This window comes from Podospora pseudopauciseta (genome assembly GCF_035222475.1).
Source record: "Podospora pseudopauciseta strain CBS 411.78 chromosome 5 map unlocalized CBS411.78m_5, whole genome shotgun sequence".
Classification (NCBI taxonomy): Eukaryota; Fungi; Ascomycota; class Sordariomycetes; order Sordariales; family Podosporaceae; genus Podospora; species Podospora pseudopauciseta.
In genome coordinates, this window is record NW_026946665.1 from 1,405,411 (window position 1) to 1,426,002 (window position 20,592).

General features: G+C 49.4%; 4 protein-coding genes across 4 annotated transcripts; 1 reads left to right on the forward strand and 3 right to left on the reverse strand.

Annotated features, from left to right (window-relative positions):
• Window positions 1-1,891: 1,891 nt before the first annotated feature.
• On the reverse strand, window positions 1,892-5,123 carry QC763_509910 (uncharacterized protein). Its single transcript, XM_062913578.1, has 2 exons — window positions 3,529-5,123; window positions 1,892-3,454 (listed from the first exon to the last, which is right to left on the reverse strand). The coding sequence occupies exons 1-2, from the start codon at window positions 3,986-3,988 to the stop codon at window positions 2,076-2,078; spliced, it is 1,839 nt and encodes a 612-aa protein (XP_062765003.1). The 5' UTR covers window positions 3,989-5,123; the 3' UTR covers window positions 1,892-2,075.
• Window positions 5,124-8,596: 3,473 nt separating this feature from the next.
• On the reverse strand, window positions 8,597-10,301 carry QC763_509920 (uncharacterized protein; the record flags this gene model as incomplete). Its single annotated transcript, XM_062913579.1, has 3 exons — window positions 8,597-8,751; window positions 8,807-8,990; window positions 9,462-10,301. 3 exons carry the CDS (start codon window positions 10,299-10,301, stop codon window positions 8,597-8,599), a joined length of 1,179 nt encoding a protein of 392 aa, XP_062765004.1.
• A 3,018-nt stretch (window positions 10,302-13,319) lies between these two features.
• SWR1 (swr1 complex component) lies at window positions 13,320-18,617 on the reverse strand (the record flags this gene model as incomplete). Its single annotated transcript, XM_062913580.1, has 1 exon — window positions 13,320-18,617. One exon carries the CDS (start codon window positions 18,615-18,617, stop codon window positions 13,320-13,322), a length of 5,298 nt encoding a protein of 1,765 aa, XP_062765005.1.
• QC763_509940 (uncharacterized protein) lies at window positions 17,975-19,820 on the forward strand (the record flags this gene model as incomplete). Its single annotated transcript, XM_062913581.1, has 4 exons — window positions 17,975-19,114; window positions 19,176-19,358; window positions 19,425-19,736; window positions 19,791-19,820. The coding sequence occupies exons 2-4, from the start codon at window positions 19,176-19,178 to the stop codon at window positions 19,818-19,820; spliced, it is 525 nt and encodes a 174-aa protein (XP_062765006.1). The 5' UTR covers window positions 17,975-19,114.
• Between the last annotated feature and the right edge of the window lie 772 nt (window positions 19,821-20,592).

Consider the following 20,592-nt stretch of genomic DNA (forward strand, 5'->3'; position numbering starts at 1 on the left):
ATCAGGCTACTCTCCAATCATGATCCTGGCAAGGCGAGCGCATGAGCATGATGAGTATCTCAAGTCCGCGGACGTTCTCTTCTCAGCAGGGTGCATTGCCCAGCTCCGAGTTGAATATGCCTCTTGGCTTTACCATATCATTCAAGGATTCTTCAATCTTTTCCTCAGACACCTAGTCCAAAGGCGGAGGTCACTGGTCAAACTAGGGCAGCGCGAGTTGAGGATATACCGGGATTGGGGTATGAGTGTGGTGATGGACAAAGAGGCCCCCCTACTATATGAAGCATTAACAAGTGCTGGCATTCCGGTCTCTTCCCATCTCTCCGTCCCGGCGCGGTACTATACCGTATTTCACAGCCTTGACATCGGTATCCAAAACTTTCCGGTACTGTGGCAAAACGGATCTCGTGATTACGACTGTTCTAATGATATTGGACTGACTTCAGTGATGGTTTGGTGGAACAAAGAGTTCAGCATGAATCGGCAAGTTGAGAATGTCAAGGTTGAGGAGCGAAAAAGGTTGCTTGGATGGACATGGCTGCAAAGTCATGGCTGTCTTGACATGAGGCAGAGAGATCCGAGGAATCTGGGGCTGAATCGATATTCCACCGGTTGGCACTACATGTCTTCTATGATCGGACTCACAGCGACCAGCGACATGTGCTGGGGTAATCCCCACCACAAAGAGGGGGACATTACAATCCACCTTTGGCATGGGAGATGGTATCGAAATTACTGCGAATTGACAGCAGAGAGAGATGCAAGTGCTGGTGTACGCCTAATATGGGTGGCTACTCCGGACTCACATCTCTTTGGAAAGAGTATGGTTTCACACTTTCAGTACTCATATACCTCAGCAGATATAGCACGAATAGGTGGCCTCCTGACCTGTTCTGGCGACATATCCTGACCCACCATACTCCAAATTTCATGGAACATATCGTTCTTCACCAGAAAGCATCTTTGTGCTTTGTTCAGTTTCTTACGTTTGAAGCACTGGACCTGACGCATACTTGCTGCATCCTGGAAGACCTAGGGACACTCGAATCATATGGACCCCCTAATCCCATGAAGAGAGCCTTTCATGACATAGCCAAGAGAACAAAGATCCCCAAACTCAAACACTACAGTTGGGCATTACCTTCCTCCCTCTTGGGTATCCATGTTCGCATGAAGCCGTGGCAGGAGATAAAATATCAGATAGACATAACGGAATCACCCCGTGTTATCGCCAATTGCGGCAACAAAATTATCGAGGAAATCATGGCGGACCCTTCGGAGCAAGGAAATGCCCGCATCCTTCAACAGCTCATGGCAGAATTTGAAGAACCTTTGTCCCCACTCGATACATCGGATCCACGATCCTTGGAAAGATTTATATGGGGTCCGTGGCGTCAGCGTATATCGGAACTGTATGCTGTCAATCCCAGGGTTATTGCACAGATGAAGGAAGCTGCTAGCAATGTTACCACATGTAAATACATATACCCGTTTGTTTACCTGCTTTAAAGTCCCTCGCATAGTAGGGCTGACCATGTGGTTCACAGATGAAATACCTGCTCGACTGCAGCCCTTACTCAGCGAGAAATTCTCCCTGCTTCGTCTGGACACCGAGGGCACAAGTTCTCAGATGAAAAATGTGGAAGAGGAGCTAAATGAATGGGAACGAGACTGTCCGCATTGCAACTTCATGGTACCAGAAGAGCCGGAGGAAAATGAAGGCAGGGAAAAGGATACCAAGGGAAAGCAGAAGGCCACAAAATGGTCAGGTGCAGGTACCAGGTAAACAATAACTTGGTGAGAATTACCTAATGGGAAAGCAGGTAGATGGGGTCAATATTCATCATATGGCTTCCATGTTCAAATACTGATTCGATGGTAGAAAAGTTGAGATTGCTCATGCCTTCATATCTGGTATCAAATGAACCTCGTCCCGTGAATTCTAAGCATACAGCTGGTTCCTTGTTACCAATGCCCTGCCTAACCATTGCGCCCTACCGTCTATTGGATATCACAGAAAGAAAACATTACAAAGATTAGGTACTGTATCCAAACCCAAACCGAAACCACACCCCTTAAGCCATCCCCATCTCAACCGGCTTCCCCTTAACGCTGTTCCACTCTACAAACACTGCTCCAAGAATACTAATCGCCGACAAAGCAGTGAACACCGTAAAGGTCTGCGTCAGCGCATCATTAAAAGCCCAAGTAACAGCCCCCAAATCCTCCGGCCGAACCACATTCTCCACGCTCGTAGCCCCAACATGCAGAATCGTCATCGGATCCGGCATATCAGGCACATACTTGGCAACATTCTCCACCAGCTTATTCGTAAACACATTCTGCGACACCGCCACAAACAACGCCGCCCCGAGTGTCTGCAAGAAAATGATCAAGCTCGCCCCCGTCGGCACATCCTCAATACTCAACACCGTCTGCACAGCCATCAACGGCTGCTGAAACCCAATCCCAATCCCCGCCCCAATAATAATCTGATACCCAATCCAAGCCCCCGCTCCCACATCTGGCGTGAACGTCGTCGTCAACCCAAACCCAATACTCGACAAGATCGAGCACGCAATCATAAAAGGCACATACTGCCCCCAAATCGTCACCGCCGCCCCAGCAATAACACTAACCAACACCAACGAAATCAACATGGGCAAGTTCATAATCCCTGACCCAACCGCCGTGGCATCCTTGACTGACTGGAACCAAATCGGATAATAATACGCCGCTCCCAAGAAAGCCCCTCCAATCATCATGATAAAAAACCCCGAACTCCAGACACTCCTCTTCTTGACAATCCTCGGGGGGACAGTCGCCAAATCCCCCTGGTAAATCTGCACTCCGACAAAGATGATAATCAACACCCCAAACAGCACAAACAGCAGGATAACCCTCCAGCTGTTCCAGGCGTACTGCGTCCCTCCCCACTGCAGCGCAAGCAACAAGCAGATAATCGCCGGCATAAACACCGCCGTGCCAAACGGATCGAACCGCATGATTCTCTGCGCGAGCGTGTCATTGTTCTTGATCTCCCTCTTTGGATCGGGGAAGATGAACATGATCACCGCGATGGTAACAGCACCGATGGGCAGGTTGATGTAAAAGCACCAGCGCCAGGTGACGTGATCAGTGAAGGCGCCGCCCATAAGAGGACCAGAAATGGAGGCGAGACCGTACATGCTGCCAATGGCGCCGGTGTAGATAGGGCGTTTGGCCAGGGGGACCGAGTAAGCCAGGATAGTGAGGGCACCAGAGAAGATACCCGCCGCACCGACACCGGCGATGGCGCGCCCGATGATGAGGGTAACACTATTGTTCGCGACGGCGCAGATAAGGGAGCCGACCTCAAAGATGAAAATGGCGATGAGGTAAACCCATTTGATGGAAAAAAAGGTGTAGAAACGGCCAAAGAGGAGTTGGAAAGCGGCGGTGGTGAGGAGGTAGGCTGGTGAGAAAAAAACAGATTAGTTTGACTGCCGTGTGAAAGGGGGAAACTAGGTAAGGGTGAGAACAACATACCACTGGCATACCAACCCACGTCTGGCAAACTCTGGAATTGATCCGTAATTTTGGGAATAGCAGTCGCAATGATCGAGTTGTCAAGTGCCATTAGAAAGACGCTCAGGCACAGGGCAGTGACAATGGCGGCGAGCTTGATACCTGTTGGGTACTCTTCGCCATCTTCTCTTGTCTTGGAGGGCTCGAGCTTCTTGCTGCCAGCTTGGGAGACGGCGGTGGGGTGCTTGGCAAGAATGTTGTCCGTCTTCTCATTGTCGGCTGCTGATGTGGTGATTTCTGGTTGCTTGGAGACCTTTTCCGTCGCATCGGTTGAAGAGCCGGCGTCAATGTCTGTCCTGTCCCCAGAGTTGGAAACCTTCTCGTCCTCTGATATGCTCTTGGAACTTGGGGCGACGGTCGGTGCTTGCGACTCGGCTGTCAGCCCGTCCGTCGCTGGCTTGTCCAGCGAATTACTAGCCATGGTGCAGTTCCCAATGTGTGTCAAGTGCTGTTTGAGTTGCGGGGTATAGATGGAGGTTGCTGAGGATGATGGGGGAAGTGGAGATAGTTTCAGATGGGACAAAAGAGAGACCAGAATCTCGGGGCGGGACCCTGACGTTGTTATATCTTTAGACTGTCTAACTACTGTGAAAGAAAAAAGTACCGGCTGCCGCAGGGGGCCTTTTTACAGTAGGGGAAAGTAGCCGAGCGTAGGTAGGTAAGCTGGGCGCTGTGCCTTCAATGCGGTCAGCTCAGCGGACCGGAGATAAATGTACCACTGGAGATAGGAATTGGACCGCACTCCGACCCATGATCGCGGTGGCTTGCTACCAAGACATCTTGGGGGCCTTAAACGAGACGGGCATCGCGAGAAAGTGCTCACGCCTGCCGGCTTGCAGGTCCCCGAGACAAGACGCCCGGGACTTGAGCGTCTTGGACCTATGGCAAGGTCCAGGTGTCACGGAACGTGGGGCAGGTATCCGTAGGGTCGGGCTCCAAGGATCAAAGAAACGGTGCTGTTGACGTGTGGACTGGAGAGTTGTCAAAGAAGCGGACAGTTTCTGTGGGGAGGCTTCCGGAGCGAATTGGTAAGCGACCAAACGGGGGAATTTTGGACCGATTGTGGTGTGTTAGTAAGGGCGTCTCAAGAAAATGGAACTGATTGATAACAGTGACGTTCCACAGAGCGTGACTGAAACCGACATGTTGTCGCAAACGGAAGTCGCCTCCTTCTGCAATGCTGCCCCAGCTGCATCCCCAAAAATCCCCTAAATCCCAGCACTTCGGTCTCGGTGATGGCTAAGATGCCGCTAGGGACAGATCCGCGCGGCTGGAAAACTTCTGTTTGCACCTCTCTCCTCCCTTTGCTTGCTCTCGGCCCTCATCCATCGCATCTCAGCAGACCGAGATGTTGCATTGGGTCGAACTTCCAGAATCCTTCTTCTCTGATGGAACTTTGACGAAGATTCTTCGGAAACATTTTTGTCAGAGGTGATGGCCACGCCAAGATGTTGGACGAAAATGCTCTTCTTTTCCTGCACTGCACTGCGCCTCAGAATCTGGCGGTTCAGGCCGAGATGCCCCCCAAAACACGATTCCCATTCGCTTGATGACTCGTTCCCATCATCGGCTGCCCCGTCTTTCAAAGAAGAACAAACCAATAACACCCCAAATTTGCAAAAAAAGGCAGCCTTGCTGACTTTGATAGGCCAGATTGCGGATTGCTCGGACAGCGGACCCGAAATCACACCGATCCAAGCGGCCAGCCAACCAAGTATCGTAATCTCTTCTTTGTTGTTTGTGATCTGAACTATTGAGCGCCGAGCATGGCACATGTGGCACAGACCCAAACCCTCAGGGGAATTTGATCTCGAGGGATGTGACCAAAATCAGGTCCAAGGTCCAAGTTCCAGTGTCTCGCTAGAGTTGACTCCAGGGTCCAACACGCTGTAAACACTGACATCTCACAACATCATCACAGTGTCACCACTCCACGAGTTTACTCGTTTCTTTGGCTCCGCAAAAGCCCGGGTCGAGTTGCGTTGCAGCAGCATACAACCCTTCACAAAGTCACGTCACTCTAGACTCCGACCACCCCCCACAATCCAATCTCTATTTTTACTCGTGCTATGCCCTCCCTGCACTGATCAACAGTCAACCCGGGTGATCCACCAGCCCGATCAAAAAACACATTTCTCCTCCGGCAGATTAAAACCCCGGATACCAACGTCGGAATGCGGCCGGCCACAGCTCCACTTTGCCTCCGCATATCCCCGGACTCCATCCTCCGGGGCCGTGAGTGGACCCCGGCACCGAGATTCGCCTGAAGATGCCTCGACAGAGTTGAAATAATCTATTCGACCCCGCAAGTTAAATTGCCAGATCTGAGACAGCAGAAACAAAATCTCAGCACGTAACGCACGTGGGTCGTAGAGTCCCATCTCGCCTCGACCGGTTGCACCATCGCACCGTTGCCCAGAGCAGATACACGATCTACCGGTAACTTGCAGATGTTTCATCGGATTCAGGGGTAGGTATATCGGCCTGTACTCGACATACGGTAATCAGATGGGTTTTCACAGTGATGTATCCGGCGACAAGAAGATCAGAGGTTCAGACCTGGGGATTGTTGAAACCGTGAGTTTCTTTGGAGCCTACGGGATAACTCACAAGATACATCCAGTATCACGGGCTGGAAGTCCACTCTGCAATTCGCCATGTCGATGTTAGGCATTCGGTAAATATATGTTTTCATTTCGTATCTTACCTGAAAGTGCTTGGCAGGTATACGAGCTTTGAGCTCCCTTTCTAGGCATCTGTATCGCCATCACCGAGACAGGCAGATCCAGTTCTTGAAGAGGAATTGCTCCATACATGCCTGCATTTCCACTGCCTTAAGTGTTTATCTAGGAAAATGTTACAGAAGTTACCAACCGTATCCCGTGAAAGGCGAATTCGTGAGGCCATGGGCACACTCGAATTATCCCGATGTCTTGTTCATGCTCTCAACGAACATCTCCAAGCGTTTCACTGTGGTAGTGATCTCGTCGATCTTGCCGCTGTATTCGTCTTGCACCCTCCTCCGCTCACTCTCCATCTCTTGCAAAGCCTCTCCTATATTTCCAAGCCTTTACAAGATGCACTCCCCTGCATCAACCCTCAAAAGACGTCCTTCTGCCCCTTGTGAGGCCTGTTCGGCAGCATCTTTCAACACCAGTTGGGTGGTAGATATTAGATCCAAGACGTATGTGTTCCAAACTTGCCCCAATACCATTTCAGTACTCTTGGAGAAGTTAGCAAACAACGAGGACGTGTTGAACGTCTCATTACTATCGATTGTGCGCCACGCAATTGTACCGTGACAGTGAAGCCGTAGCTTGTGCACCACAGCTCCGGCTTCAGCAGCACGTCGAAGTCTTTCCTGATCTTCACTTCACTGCTGTTCCAAACTTGCCAGCACTTCCCTCAGGTTGTTCAACGCGGTGGTAGGACTCTCCGGAAAATGCTGGAGCAGCTGACAGCATGCAATCGCGCCATGTGCCCATTCTATGTCCTTGAGACCTGTCGAAGAAAAGTCCGCGCGAGGATTTTGGTCTCACTCGTCGAATGCCGACATCACGTCCTTGGTTTCTCCTTGAAGTATATGCATGATACCGTCCCAAAAGTCGATGTCGTACTGGGAGGGCAACCTCTGCTCCGCTGCAAGGTAGACGCTGGTGATGAGGACTTCCACCTGGGAATTCGTATGTGGTCCTGGAGACTCAAAATAACTGCACTGCCAAGTGCTGAAGTCGGCGTGGTTTTGGATATCCTCCATGTAAGGCATCTCTTCATTCACAAAACCTGTGGCTTGGCGTCTGCATTCCCTTTCGCGCATCTTGCTAGGTGTCCGGTCGTAGATGTTCCAAGGTTTTGTCTCCAATTCAAAATGAAAGACGACCGGATGTGTACTGTGTATGTCGCGATGAAGAAGAAAGTTCGTCACTGGCTCCGTGCTATGCCGGTTAGAGAGTTGGTAATTGACTGCCGATCCGTTGAAACTCGTTTCACAAGTTACGAAAGTACCGATTTTGTACCCATATTCTAGGATAAAAAAAAGCCCCAAAAGCTCCTTTTCACGAAACCTCTCGTTACGTCCTTATGATCAATTTCCACATCCATTGTGCGGTTCTATGCTGTGATGCTGAGCAGCGCGGAGCCGTCTGCGACAAGGAGTCAGTCATGAATCGAGGGACATATCAATAATGAAAACTAGAGAATGGTAAGCAGTTTCCAATAATAATGGAGCGACTTACGAATTCCACCGCTGAATGGTTCCGGGAGGTGCTGCGGCGCTGGATCTCGCACCAGTGACCGAAGGGTCGCACAGATGATTGAGGATACCGGGTCGCGTTGCAGATGTCAAGGAATCGACGAATGAGGTAGGTAGGATAAATAGAGCGTGAACGGCAAGGTTTCTTTATGCTGGTGAGGTTGCGATGCCTGACGGCAGAAATTGAAGACGGTCATGATGATCGAGACTGCAAGATGTTTTAGCTAAGGTTTGTGCTCGGATCTTGAGAAATATTCAAATTGTGGGGTTCAAATTAACAGGCAACCTGTTGCCTGAAGACTGGATAGAGAAGGAAAGAGCAAATAACCTTCAGCATCGCTCCTGCCTGCAAAAAGCTCGTGGCTCGAATCTCCCCACTTTGCTCTTTCCTCAGCCTGATCAAGTCGCTGGAGCAACCAGGTAACTAGCTAGGTAAATAGACCGGAGACTTCAGCGTCTCAAGCGGGAATGCACCTGATGGGAAGCTCATTTGTTTGACGCAGCATCTGCTACCGCAACATAATCACTTATCTTGTCAAGAATGGATTGACCTCCCCGTTCACACCGCTTTCCTGGCACATACTTATTTGAGGGTTGAGATCATACATTCCTCATAGAACTGTCACAAGAGTAGAAGCTGAAGCCAGTCAGAGTGAATATGTCTTTTGATACGGTGTATTCTGCCAGCAAAATAGCATGAAGCATATATAACTTCATGTCAAACTCGTATGTCTGCGGTTGAATATACATATACAAAGACAAAATGAAACTTGTAATCTATGCAGAAAAAGTCCCACTAGCATATCTCTTGGTCCATTGCCGAGCTGTAGCTAAATAGCTTTGTCGATCTGTCTCATAGACCCTGGCAATCTCCTCGTTCAGCGGGAAATCAATCCGCGGTTCTTGGAGTAATTGATGCAGCGTATCGACAACTTACAGAGTTAGCCTTGATGTCAAGTTCACGGAAGTAAGAGTTTCAGGACCTACTAATGGACAAAGTAGTGGTTGGGACCCATGGTATGCCCGTAACAGGAGGGTTGATATCTCCAGCCATTGTGATGTTCGGGTGGTAAATCCGCGTTAGAAACCTGACTTCTGGTGCCCTCAAAGGGTAATCGATCGGGAAGCGCAGGCTGAAGATGAACACACCCCCAGCGTAGGGACTGTCGGGCTGGTTAGAAGTTAGTGGTTGTATTTTAGCTTGAGTCAAAACCCCAGCGTTCAACTTGCCGGCCCCACGATAGTCGCATCCAAATAACCCCTCTGAATACTCGTCAGTATAAACGTATTGAACAGTTCCTCAAGAAAGGTTTGTCTTTACCCAATTACCCCTCGGGGGGATTATTTCACAAAAGGCCGGGCTGCGTTTTGGGAAAGCTTCCAGCTCTTTTACAAGCCGTGGGTCAATCGCGATATCAGTTCTCGATGGCCTGGTAGGAGGGGCGGGCTTTCGAAGTTCAAGCGACCTGCTTGCAAGGCTTGTGAATCTTTCAACCTCCGGCTGCGTCAGTGGCAGGTTGACGACCGAGAGCGTTGACATTTTGGACAGTGTAATACCGGATAGTATCGACCATGCCCGCGATCTGGTGGTGTTGATGGTGCTGACCCCGTCTACAATTTCCCTTTCGTTTCGACGATATACCCAGGTTCGGAACAGAACAATTTCGAAGGCTCTTGATAGCTGGAACTCGGAATCTGTCATGCCATCATCATCTTCGCTTTCATTGGTCGATGCATGATCTGGAGGTGTGTTTAGTGGGAGGTCGGTGTTAATCGCACCAGTCTTGGCCAGCTCAAGATCGGCAGTAGTCGGTTCCTGTCTGTCTCCGGGAGTTTGAAGAGCACTTGATGCATCATTCATGTCGAAAACCGCCGTGCTCATCTCCTCGAGCTCTGGTGACAATTCCATGCCAGCCAATCTGTCAGCTAAGCCCTGGTTATCATCCAGTTCCTGTTCAAGATGATCACGGAGTGCACCGGCTTTCTGGCGTGCCTCAAGGTCAGTCACACTAATGGAGGCGGCTGTCAGCAGAGCTCTTAACCATAGAGGGCAGGTCACATGCCATTGGTATATCTGGAGCATCAGGGAGAGTGATGTCTTGTGTCGCTGAAGCTGAGTCAAAACTCGCAGGGCTGCAGTTTGCTGCCATCTCCAGCTCACAAGTTGCCATGTTGACAGCTTCTCTCGGTCATAAAGCGGCCGCACAATAGATTCGAGTTCAGAGAAGGTTATGACTGTACGGGTGAGAATAGCGACGAGGTCGCCAAGCTGTATAAGGGCTAGTCGGCTTGGGTCGAATCGTCGCGTTCGGTCAATGAATAATTGAAGATTGCAGAAGATGAGCCGGAGATCGTACACTTCATTCAGCAGGTCGGCGATGGATCTTGGCGCATCGGTTATATCACTAAGGAGGCTCAATACTTTGGATGCGGCAGCAACTATGCCGACAATCGATGCTGTAATGCTAAGAGGGTCTGCCATCTTATGACAGAAAACATTGCGATATGAGATGATGGGGAATGACGATGCGGGGTAAACACAGGTGAAGGAGCTTCAGTAAGGCAGTCAAACCTCAGAACCTGGTTGGGGCTGAGCACTTGGCCACTGGGACTGGCCCAACCAAACCTGGGCCGTCAACAAGTCACATACCTTACCTTAATTAACACATCAGAACTCCCATTTTCCCCCTCCACCTTCACACAAGTAGTCCAAACAACTCCTGCATTCCCCCTAGCACCATCTCCCCTTCTCAACCCCCCAGCACCTACACACAACCGGTAGTCCACACGCCTGATCTTTGAGTATCACGTTAACGACTCCTCAAAGAGCATTCGTCTCATACAGCATGTTCCACCTCCGACGTATCAGAAGCGTGCTCCTCTTTCCTACCAACATGCCACCAGAGCCCTGTCCCTCCCTCCCCTCTCACTGCACCCAGCCACGAAAACATCCCTTTCCAGTCCCATGCCATTCTTCCACACCCACCCATAACAACGGCCATACGGTACCGCTCGCTAACGATTTCAGCAAGAAACGGGAACCCAGCAAAAGGTATTTTCCTGCCTCGCTCACCTATAACGTACATTATAAGCGAGTCGCGTATATAAGCGAGTCGCGCACTAACCATTGCGACGCGTTCTCTCTATACTTAACATCATTTTTCTCCACAACCCAACATGCCACCTACTTTAAAAGAAGCGAGGGTAATCTTAGCCCTTAAAGCTCTTTAGAATGATGAGCGTTTAAGCGTTAGAGTAGCAGCGAGGCTCTATAATATTCCAGAATTAACGCTCCGTGACCGACGCGTTGGCCGGCCTGCACGACGCGATACTACGCCTAAATCGAAGAAGCTTATTTAATCCGAAGAGGATGCTATTGTTTAATACGTTATTAAGCTATATACGCGAGCTTTTCCATTAAGATTGCGTAGTATAGAAAATATAGTTAACTAATTACTACGCGTATATAACGCGCTTTTTATTAATAAGCTTTAAGTATATAACTTCGTTAAACGCTAGCTATAGTTCCGTACGCGTTTTACGCGTAAATACGATTATTAAAGGGCTAAATACGAGGATTTAAAGGTTATTAACAAGTAGTTTACGCTTATATAGAATATTAAGGCTAAATACAGTATTATAAATAATAATATTTATAATTTGGACGAAATTAGCTTTATAATAAATATTATTTTTATAAGTATAATAGTTACGACTTTAAATAGCTTTAATAAAGCGAAACTAGTTTAGTTTAATAACTGTAAATAAATAATAATAATTTAAAAAGTTAATATTTTTAGTTAAGCTATCCTTCTTTTTATTATTTTAACCGCGTGATACTATTTTATTAATTAATATATTAAGTATAATTTACCGTTTACTTAACGTATTATAATTACCGATAATAATTAAATTATTAATTTAATAAATTTAAATTAAATTAAATATTTCGATTATTATATAATATTCTATATAAAAAATAAATATTAATTATTAACCTTCGACGGTTATAAAAATTATTATTTAATTAAATTCGAATATTATTATTAATAAAGTAATATTATTATACTTTATATACTTTTATATTTTTTTTACTTCCTTTAACTATTCGATATTAATTATTTTAAACTACTAAAATAAGCGTATAATTATTAAATCGAGGATTTAATATATATATATATTAATTATATAAATAAGCTCGAGTTCCTTTATACTTTCCGTAAAGCTTTTTTCGTATTTATAATAAAGAAAAATATATAGGGTAGCTTTACGGATATTAGTTTTATATTATACGACCTAGAGAAAATTTTTTTCAAGTTAAATATAAAGCTTTATACGCTAATACCTTTAAACTTATAGCCCGGTATTATATAACTTTAAGTCTCCTAAACGCTATATAACCCTCGAAAAACTAATTTATAATTAATATTTATTAAAATTCGTATTACTAACTATTAAAATAGTTCCCCGACTTTAATATTAATTATAGTAAACTAGCTTACTAAAGGTATTACGGCTATAATACACTAGGTGGCTCTCCTTCGTACAAAGGTCTCTTCGCTCTATAAAGCTAATAAAGTATTAAGTAAACGCCGGAGAGCTAAAAAAATACATATAAGGCTTGGAGGGTTACTTACTATATAAAAGGTATAGGATCTACTGGATCAAAAGGCCGTGAGCGAGCAGGTAATCCAGGAAAATCAATAAAGTAGTGGTGGTATAGGGGGGTCTCGTACGAAGACTCAGTACTATAGTGTATGCGGCAAGCCTGGCTATAACGCACGCATTTGCCAGGAGGCTGCAGAATCATTTGATTCAGCTGTTTCTAATGTAATTATAGTTAATTCCTTGTGTTAATGTGGTGTAATTGAGGATAGTATTTATAGGGTGGTAGAGAGTGCGCGACTCGCTTATATGCGCGACTCGCTTATAATGTACGTTAACAGGATATATTCTGTGCGTGTTCGAAATGTTCATATCAAACTCAGGTGAATAACAAACTGTGTTGACATATTCTCTTGCACCATTACACAACGTGAAGTTGCACTTAAGGCAGAGGCATCACCTGCCCCCAAAAAGTGTTGAGATTTATTTTTGACCCTTTTCAATCACCCCGCTCCCCACCTATTCGTCGTTTGAAAATATGGCAATATGTTAATAAATCGTTATTCAGCTCCCTCCCTTCCGCTATCACTCTACCAAAACCCAACCTCCCAGTCTAAACAACCAACCCCTAACAATACCCCAAATACTCTCATCCTATATAGTAATACTACCCCCAACCCCCCCAACCCCCAATTCACTCATCTATGTGATACACAAAACACCACACCTTCTTTTTCTTCCATTCCTTTTATTCTTCCAATGCCGAACCAGAAAATAATAATAACAATACTCAATAATCTTTATATCTCTTCCATCATAAACACAAAGACAAGAATATTCAATCCATATCATACAACCAACGCGCTCTTCTCTCTCATGTCTGTCAAAAGAACCACTACCTCTTCCTTGTATCCTTCCCCTTCTTCTTACTCTTCTTCTTATCCTTTGGCAGATCCAACGGCGTCCCTTCCAGCGCAGCCGTCATAAACTTGAGCATATAATCGTCAATAGTCTGCATCCTCCCCCCCCAAGCATTGTATTCGACCTCCTTTTCTTCCACTTCCGCAACCTCGCCATCATCAGCAGACTCAGAAAACAGCCCAAGACCAGACGGCTTCGTCGTTGCTGATGTCGGTGGCTCCGTCCCTTCACGCGGTGTACCATTCCTTGCACTCGACACCCCAGAAGGCTGCTGCTCCGAAAAGTCAGCCTCATCTTCCTGGATTTCCTTCTCGGCCACCCTCGCTGCAGCGACATCCTCCTTGTCTTCTGCCTGCTCGAGTACACGGCCGACGTTGCGCGGGTTGGTGCTCTCCACGCCGCCAAGGACCCTATCCATGGCGGCGTTGGCGGCAACGTCGTTTTCGTTGGCACAAATCTCTCCGCTTGTGGTGATGACGTCGCGAACAGAGATCTTGTTGAAGTAATCCGTGGTGAACTCGCCCTCTTGAATGACAACGTCGTCGAGCATTTGCTTCTGGCTGGCTTTGCGGAGGATGTTGGCTTCGATGGTGTGTTCGCTAACAAGACGGTAAATATGCACATCGCGGGTCTGACCGATACGATGAGCTCGATCTTGACATTGTTTGTCCATGGCCGGGTTCCAGTCTTGGTCATAGAAGATGACTGTGTCGGCACCCGTCAAATTGATACCAAGACCACCCGAACGGGTTGAAAGAATGAAGCAAGTGATTCGAGTGTCGTGGTTGAAGCGGTCCGTCAAAATTTGACGCTGTTCAACCTTTGTTGCACCATCAAGACGCAGATATTTGTGGCCATGAATGTTGAGGAACTGCTCTAGAATGTCGAGAACCTTTGTCATTTGGGTAAAGATGAGTGCACGGTGACCGCCGGCATGCAACCTGCGCAGGAGCTTGTCCAACGCTTGGAGCTTGCCGCAGTCGTACTGGAGGAGACGCTTATCGGGGAACTGGATGCTGAGGCGCATCCGGGCTTCGTGCCAAGGATCAACAGGCCGCTCTTTGGGCATGTAGGGAGCATACTTGACTGGTGCTGAAAGCCTCATATCTGCCTCCTGGAATGCTTGGATGCCCTTTTCCCCAAGTAGGAACCTGTTCAAATCACCAGTGACCACTGCCGGGGTGACACATGCAAACTTGGTGATGGTCGTCTCCATCGACTCTGCTCGTTGTTGAAGAGTAGGGATTGCACTGTGCAAGAAGTGCAGATCCTCTTCAAACCAGCTCATGATCTTTTGAGGGAGTTTTGGTCGCTGCTTGTATGGCCGACGACGAGTGTCGAGCGTTAGCATCTCGACAAGACGCTTCCCGTAAATGGGACGTTGTTGACGACGGAGGGCGTTCAGATAGACGCAATGCTGAAGCTCTTCAAACCGACCCCACCGGGCGGCGCTCTCAAGATACACAATATTTGACTTGACAGACGCTGGATCCAGGTTATGGTAAGCGTTGTTGGCCCGAATCTTTTGCGCATCTCTCAGATCGGGAAAGATACGGAGCGCGCTAAGCTGAGCGATGCGATCGGCATGGGACGTGGACATGTCTTCGTACTGTGTTGGGATCATGTTGAGGAAGCTGAGGCTCACTGTGCTCATCAGCTTCTCGGCCAACAACTTCTTCCTGACAATACGCTCGTTGATCTCGTAATCAGCTGCAACAGAACGTTGCATGCGGAACGAAGTCATGATAGGGCGATCAACGAAGAGATCCGGATGGTTGCAGACCTTCCTCAGTTGCATCAGACAGTTAATGATAGACATGTAGTTGCCAGATGACAAGGTCTCACGGGTGTCAGCCCGGGACAAGAAGCCATCGTAGAGTTCTCTCTGGCGTTTGGAAAGACGACAGAACTCGACATGCTCGTACTTGGCCGGCATCTGTTTCTCGACATCGGCCTTCAGACGGCGGAGGAGGTATGGTCGAAGGACCTTGTGGAGCTTGGAGATGATAGCCCGTGCTTCATCATCCAGTTGCTCTCGTCCGCTCTCAAGGATTTGTGATTCTGGCCTAGAGAACCAATTATGAAACTCCCTGAGATCAACGAAGCCTCCCTCGCCATTTTCGGGGGGGGCAAGAAAGTAAAGAAGTGACCAGAGCTCTGTCAGGTTGTTTTGCAGAGGGGTACCCGTCAGGAGCAAACGAGCCTGCGTGTTGAAGCCAAGCAGTGTTTGCCACCGCTGAGATTTGAAGTTCTTGATGTTGTGAGCCTCGTCGAGAATCATGTAATGCCATCGCCTGCGCCGGAATACCTGTTGGTCTTGGAGCACCATTTGGTATGATGTGATGCAAACGTTCCACACGTCATCATTGGTCCACCCCTGTCGTTTTCTCTTGCGCTCTTCTTGGTTACCATAGTAGGTGAGAATTTTGAAGCCAGGACACCACTTCTTGAACTCCATCTCCCAGTTGAGCATGACACTTGTTGGGACAATGACGAGATGTGGACCCCACACTTCGTGATGGCATGCCAGATGCGCCAGCAATGCGATGGTCTGGATGGTCTTGCCCAGGCCCATTTCATCGGCGAGAATTCCGTTGGTGTTGTTGGCATATAGGGCTGCCAGCCAATCCAGCCCGTGATGTTGATACTCACGCAGCGTTCCACGAAGCAGAAAGGGTATTTCTGTCTTTGGGGCATCTTGCTGTGGAGTGAGCTCTCTGCTGTCAGATTTTGCGGCATTGAGCTGTGATGTCGATACAGGCGTTTCTGCGTCAGTTGGTTTGGTGTCGTTGGATGTCCTTGGCGATTGGCTTCTAGATACACTGTGGGCATTGGTCATTGGCTCCGTCTCGGGGCTATGGTGATGGTTGGCTGCCGTGGACTGGGCATCGAGGGCTTCGTCTACTATAGATGCGTCTACCATCGACACATCGACATCATGCTCTGATTTGACCCTGGTGGCAACTGGCTGTGCTTGGCTGGCGAAGGTACGAGCTTCATCAACAGGCTGTACATCAACTGGTGGAGGTATTGGAGACACTGACGCTGTAGACTTAGTGGCGGACACGTCGACTTGTGGTGGTGGATGTTCAGCAGTGGCAGTTGCTGTCGCAGACTGTGGATTCTCTACCAGAACCTCTGCCAACACACCACTCATTGGTTCGCCTGCTTCAGCAGCTGTTGAAATCGACTCAGATGCTGACTCTTTCAGATCTGGCATCACAGAATCCCCTTCCTCCGTTGGCGCGGGGACATCTGAAGGATCAACGTCGGCCATCTCTACATCTCCATCGCCTTCAGCTGAGGGTTCCTCAGGCGCAGCCTCCACCTCAAGTTTCTTCAACTCAGACTTTTTGAAGAACAAGGATAGCAGCCCAGCAGGTTCGTCATCCGACTCCTCACTGCCTTCGTCTTCTTCTTCCTCCTCACTTGAGCCAAGGTCGTCATCCATGTCTACCGATTCATCGCTGGTGTCCATATCAGTTGGACCACCATGTGGAGTGTCGGCCGGCGTTGTGCCCACGTCTGGTTTCGAATCATCGACCTCCTTTGACTCCAACACCGGTAGGTTGGCGTATTTCTCACGTAGTTGGTCTTGCGTCAAGCCTTCATCGGACAGAACAGATTCCTTATCATCATCATCTTCCGACGACGACATGTTGCTCTCATCATCAGCCTCTGAACCCTTATCAGACTCAGAAACATCAGAGATGTCCTCTTCGTCATCCATATCCGAGTCCATATCTTCGTCATCATCGTCGTCCTCGCCTGACATTTCCTCAGCATCGTATTGTGTTTGCCTGGCTTGCAGCTTTTGTTCCGACAAATTGACTGCTTGGTTCAGCGCAGCCTTGACGCGTCGCTGCTCCTCAGCCTCCCATTCCACAAGCCGTCGACGGTTGACCTCTACCCTGACGTTCTCCCATGTCCCCACTATTGCCTTCCCAACTTGCCTCCACCGTGCCTTGCTCTTCTCTCGCTCCTCAAACTCAATCTCTTCAGCTGTCTTGGGTTGCGGATTTCGCCGCCTCCATTCAGCCTCGCATGCAAGGGCTATCCTCTTTGCTGTGGCACGATGTCGCTGCTGCTCATTAAGCATCAACTTACGAAAGTTGCTCATAGCCCTTGTAAGGTGATCCAGATGTGCCCATTGCCGTGGTGGTTCCTCCTCCGCTTCTGGCTCGAATACCGAACATCTCTCCTCTGCCAGCAACCCGCCTGGCTCTACCTCCTTCTCGACCCGCAAAATGATGGAGGCATCCTCTTGCACGAGCTTATCAGTGTATCGAGGACCATCTTCGGCGGTGATCAAAAGCCCTCCCTCTTCCACAGGAATATTGGCTGCTCGCACGACGTACTCTTCGAAAGACGGGCCGAGCTTTGGTCGTAGATTTGCTTGGTCCCGATGGACCAAAGGTAGCTCTGTCAGGGGTGGGCGGCGGAGTTTGATACGGGGGGTGAATCGGATACCGGCTGGGGAGGTACTGTCATCGTCATCGTCATTATCTTTAAGACGACGCGTGGAGCGGCGCGTGCCAAGTGATTGCCTCGTAGGCGTGGTGGGTCGCCTTGGGGATGTGGATCGTCGACGACTTCGTGCACTCGATCGGACTTCCTGGGTCATCGATTTCCGGGGTGGAGGTTTGGACATGGAAGCCTTGGATGCTGCGTGTTTGCTGGAGGGTATCGGACGCTTCGATGCGCCTCCCGAAGCGGGGGTTGAGCTGTTTGCACTTGCAGAACCATTAGCTTGCCCACGCCCTCTTCGCGGAGGACTGGCTTGATTATTTCCCCGTGGCGTTCGCTTGTCCTGCTCCAGATTCACGAGGTTGATGCGCCCCGATTTGCGACGGCCATCCTCTGCTATCAACCTGGTTGGCCCTTCGGCCTCAACCTTCTTCCATGGCGGGGATTCGACCTTGGGCTTCCTGATGGTATTATTTGGGGTCGTATCTCGGACTCGTCGACGTTTGGCAGGTGGCTCATCATCGGTGGACGGGGCGTCGTGGGCATGGTCGATGCCGTTGCTTTTCGGAGCCTGGTTGATGGCATTTTGTTTTATCTGATCGAGCTTGGCCAGGACCTGTTCATCATCCTCGAATTCACTAATTTCGCTGGATGAATCCTTCGTCTCTGGGGGTTCGAGGACGAGGTCGACGGGCTCGGGATGGCTGGTGGATGATGGTTCGGCATGGTGGTGGTGGCCATTGTTGTCGCCGTTAGTGGCAGGCGGAAGAGCGTGTGTTGGGCTCGGCGACGCGATCTCTGTCATAGTAACAAGGGACAGCGCGAGGCAAAGAAAGCCGAGAGCTCGACGAAACTGGCATCTGGCAGGCCGAAAAACAGGTCAGGCGAACGGGACGGTCGCGGGGAATCTCGTGTCGGAATTTCAGCATGTCCAGGCCGCTGTGGTGGTTGCTGCGGCGTGAATAGTGTCGAAAAAGCCCGTCGTCAGCAAAACTTTTGAGAGCCGACAAAAAATTCCAACTCATGACCAAGCTTGATTGAAAGGCGATTGCCGCGGCCGCCCAGTGCGAGGGCGCGCCGTGGGCTTGGCTTGGCCTCTGCTCTGCTTCTTTTTGGTGGGCTGCGTGCATTGTTGCCTGAGGTGTCCACTTTGTGACCTCTGAACAGCAACATCCAGCCAATCACAGCTCTCACAGCTCCAACCACGACGAGGCCAAACCTCTGGGGGAGAGCTTCGAAACTCAATCGTCATCAATCAGCCCTCACCTCACACTATCGCATTGCGGCACCCCCAACGCCACGGCATGTCACCATTTGCCCTTTCACCCTCTTCTCGACACATATGCTAACTCGCTACTCACAGATGCTGTCCAGTCGAATTGTGCGGGCAGCGCCCCTCCGGACTGCCGCCCTTGCGGTTCGCCGACTCCCCCTCATTCAGACCCGAACTTTCCTCCCCGAGTCCATGGTCGGCCGCGCCAAGCTTGACGAGAAGTACCCCGACTCCGACTACCCCAAGCTGACTGCGGCTGAGGATCCCGAAATGGTGCGTTGAGGAGGTCGAGGAGGAGCTCTGGGTTGAGAATGGCCGGCAAAACTGACAGGAGCATAGAACGGCGGTTATATCAACCCTCCCCGTGTCAAGCGCCAATTCCGTGACCCTCACGCCGACTGGTGGGACAAGCAGGAGCGCAGAAACTTGGGCGAGCCGGTTCACGAAGACAACGATATTCTGGGCATATTCTCCACCTACGAGTACACATGGATCAGCCCTGGCAAGGGTCTCGCCCAGCTTGGCGCCTTCATTGTGGTCTTCTTCGGCGTTGTCTTCAGCGTCAAGCAGGTTTACCCAGACCGTGTCAGCTACCCCAGAGAGTTTGAGGGTGGTTTGGTCAGGGAACTGGGTGGAGAGGGTGCTATCCGCGTAAGTGGACAGTCATTGGACCTGCGTTTGGGTCAAGCTAATCATTGGAAACAGGCCAGAATGGAAGGTGATGAGGACCCCTGAAGTGGAAGTAGTATGTGAGGAGTTGTAAATATCCAGGTTTTAATGACCTATGTTGTGCAATTGAGTCCCTTTGTCAAAGAACAGCTCAGCAGGCAGTCATGTCCGGCCAGGCTTTTGATCTAGTTTCGGTTCATCGTCTACTGACATGGATCTTGAATCCCAGCTGGGTGGCGACTGATCCGTGCCCTGCTTTCCGTTGATGCCGATGGAGGGTTGGAAGCTGTGGGATCTTGGAAACGTGGAAAGAGCTTTATCTGATCCTGCCGCGATTATTGGTATCAGGAGGGTGGGGAACAGCTCATACCACGGGTGACCCAGCAGGCGCGGTGATGCCACCTTTGACTTTATTGACAAATATAGGACCCTTTGCAGTTTCCTGAGTTAGCTTGCCAGCTTCCTCCAAAGAGGCGGTTCCCGGTTTTCGGAATAGGTTTTTTGTTATGCCGCTTCCTGCCGTCTTTCTGAATCGGTCTCCAAATCTCAGCTGGCAACCTTGACGACACGGACGTATGATCTTATGGTCTAGACCAAGGAAGCAAGTGTTTCCCGCTCATTTCAACTGCAATTCTGACAATCAAGCCGCCCCCGTCACTTCCTCGGTGCTATCTCTCAGTCTCAGCATCCGAATCGCCCCAACTTCCACAGTCAAAGCACCCAATTGACTGTCTTGGAATTACACCACACAGTTGAACCGGGGCCGAATCTACTCGAACCCCATCCTTCTTCGTCCCTTTCCAATCATGCTGAGGGAAGTACCGGTCACACCGTGCGT

What these genes read in the sequence shown, in the direction of transcription:
- QC763_509910 (XM_062913578.1), bottom strand. Translation starts at nt 3,988, where the DNA reads ATGGCTAGTAATTCGCTGGACAAGCCAGCGACGGACGGGCTGACAGCC. An exon ending in CGTGGGTTGGTATGCCAGTG is followed by an intron (nt 3,455 to 3,528) that starts GTATGTTGTTCT and finishes TTTTCTCACCAG; the next exon opens with CCTACCTCCTCACCACCGCC.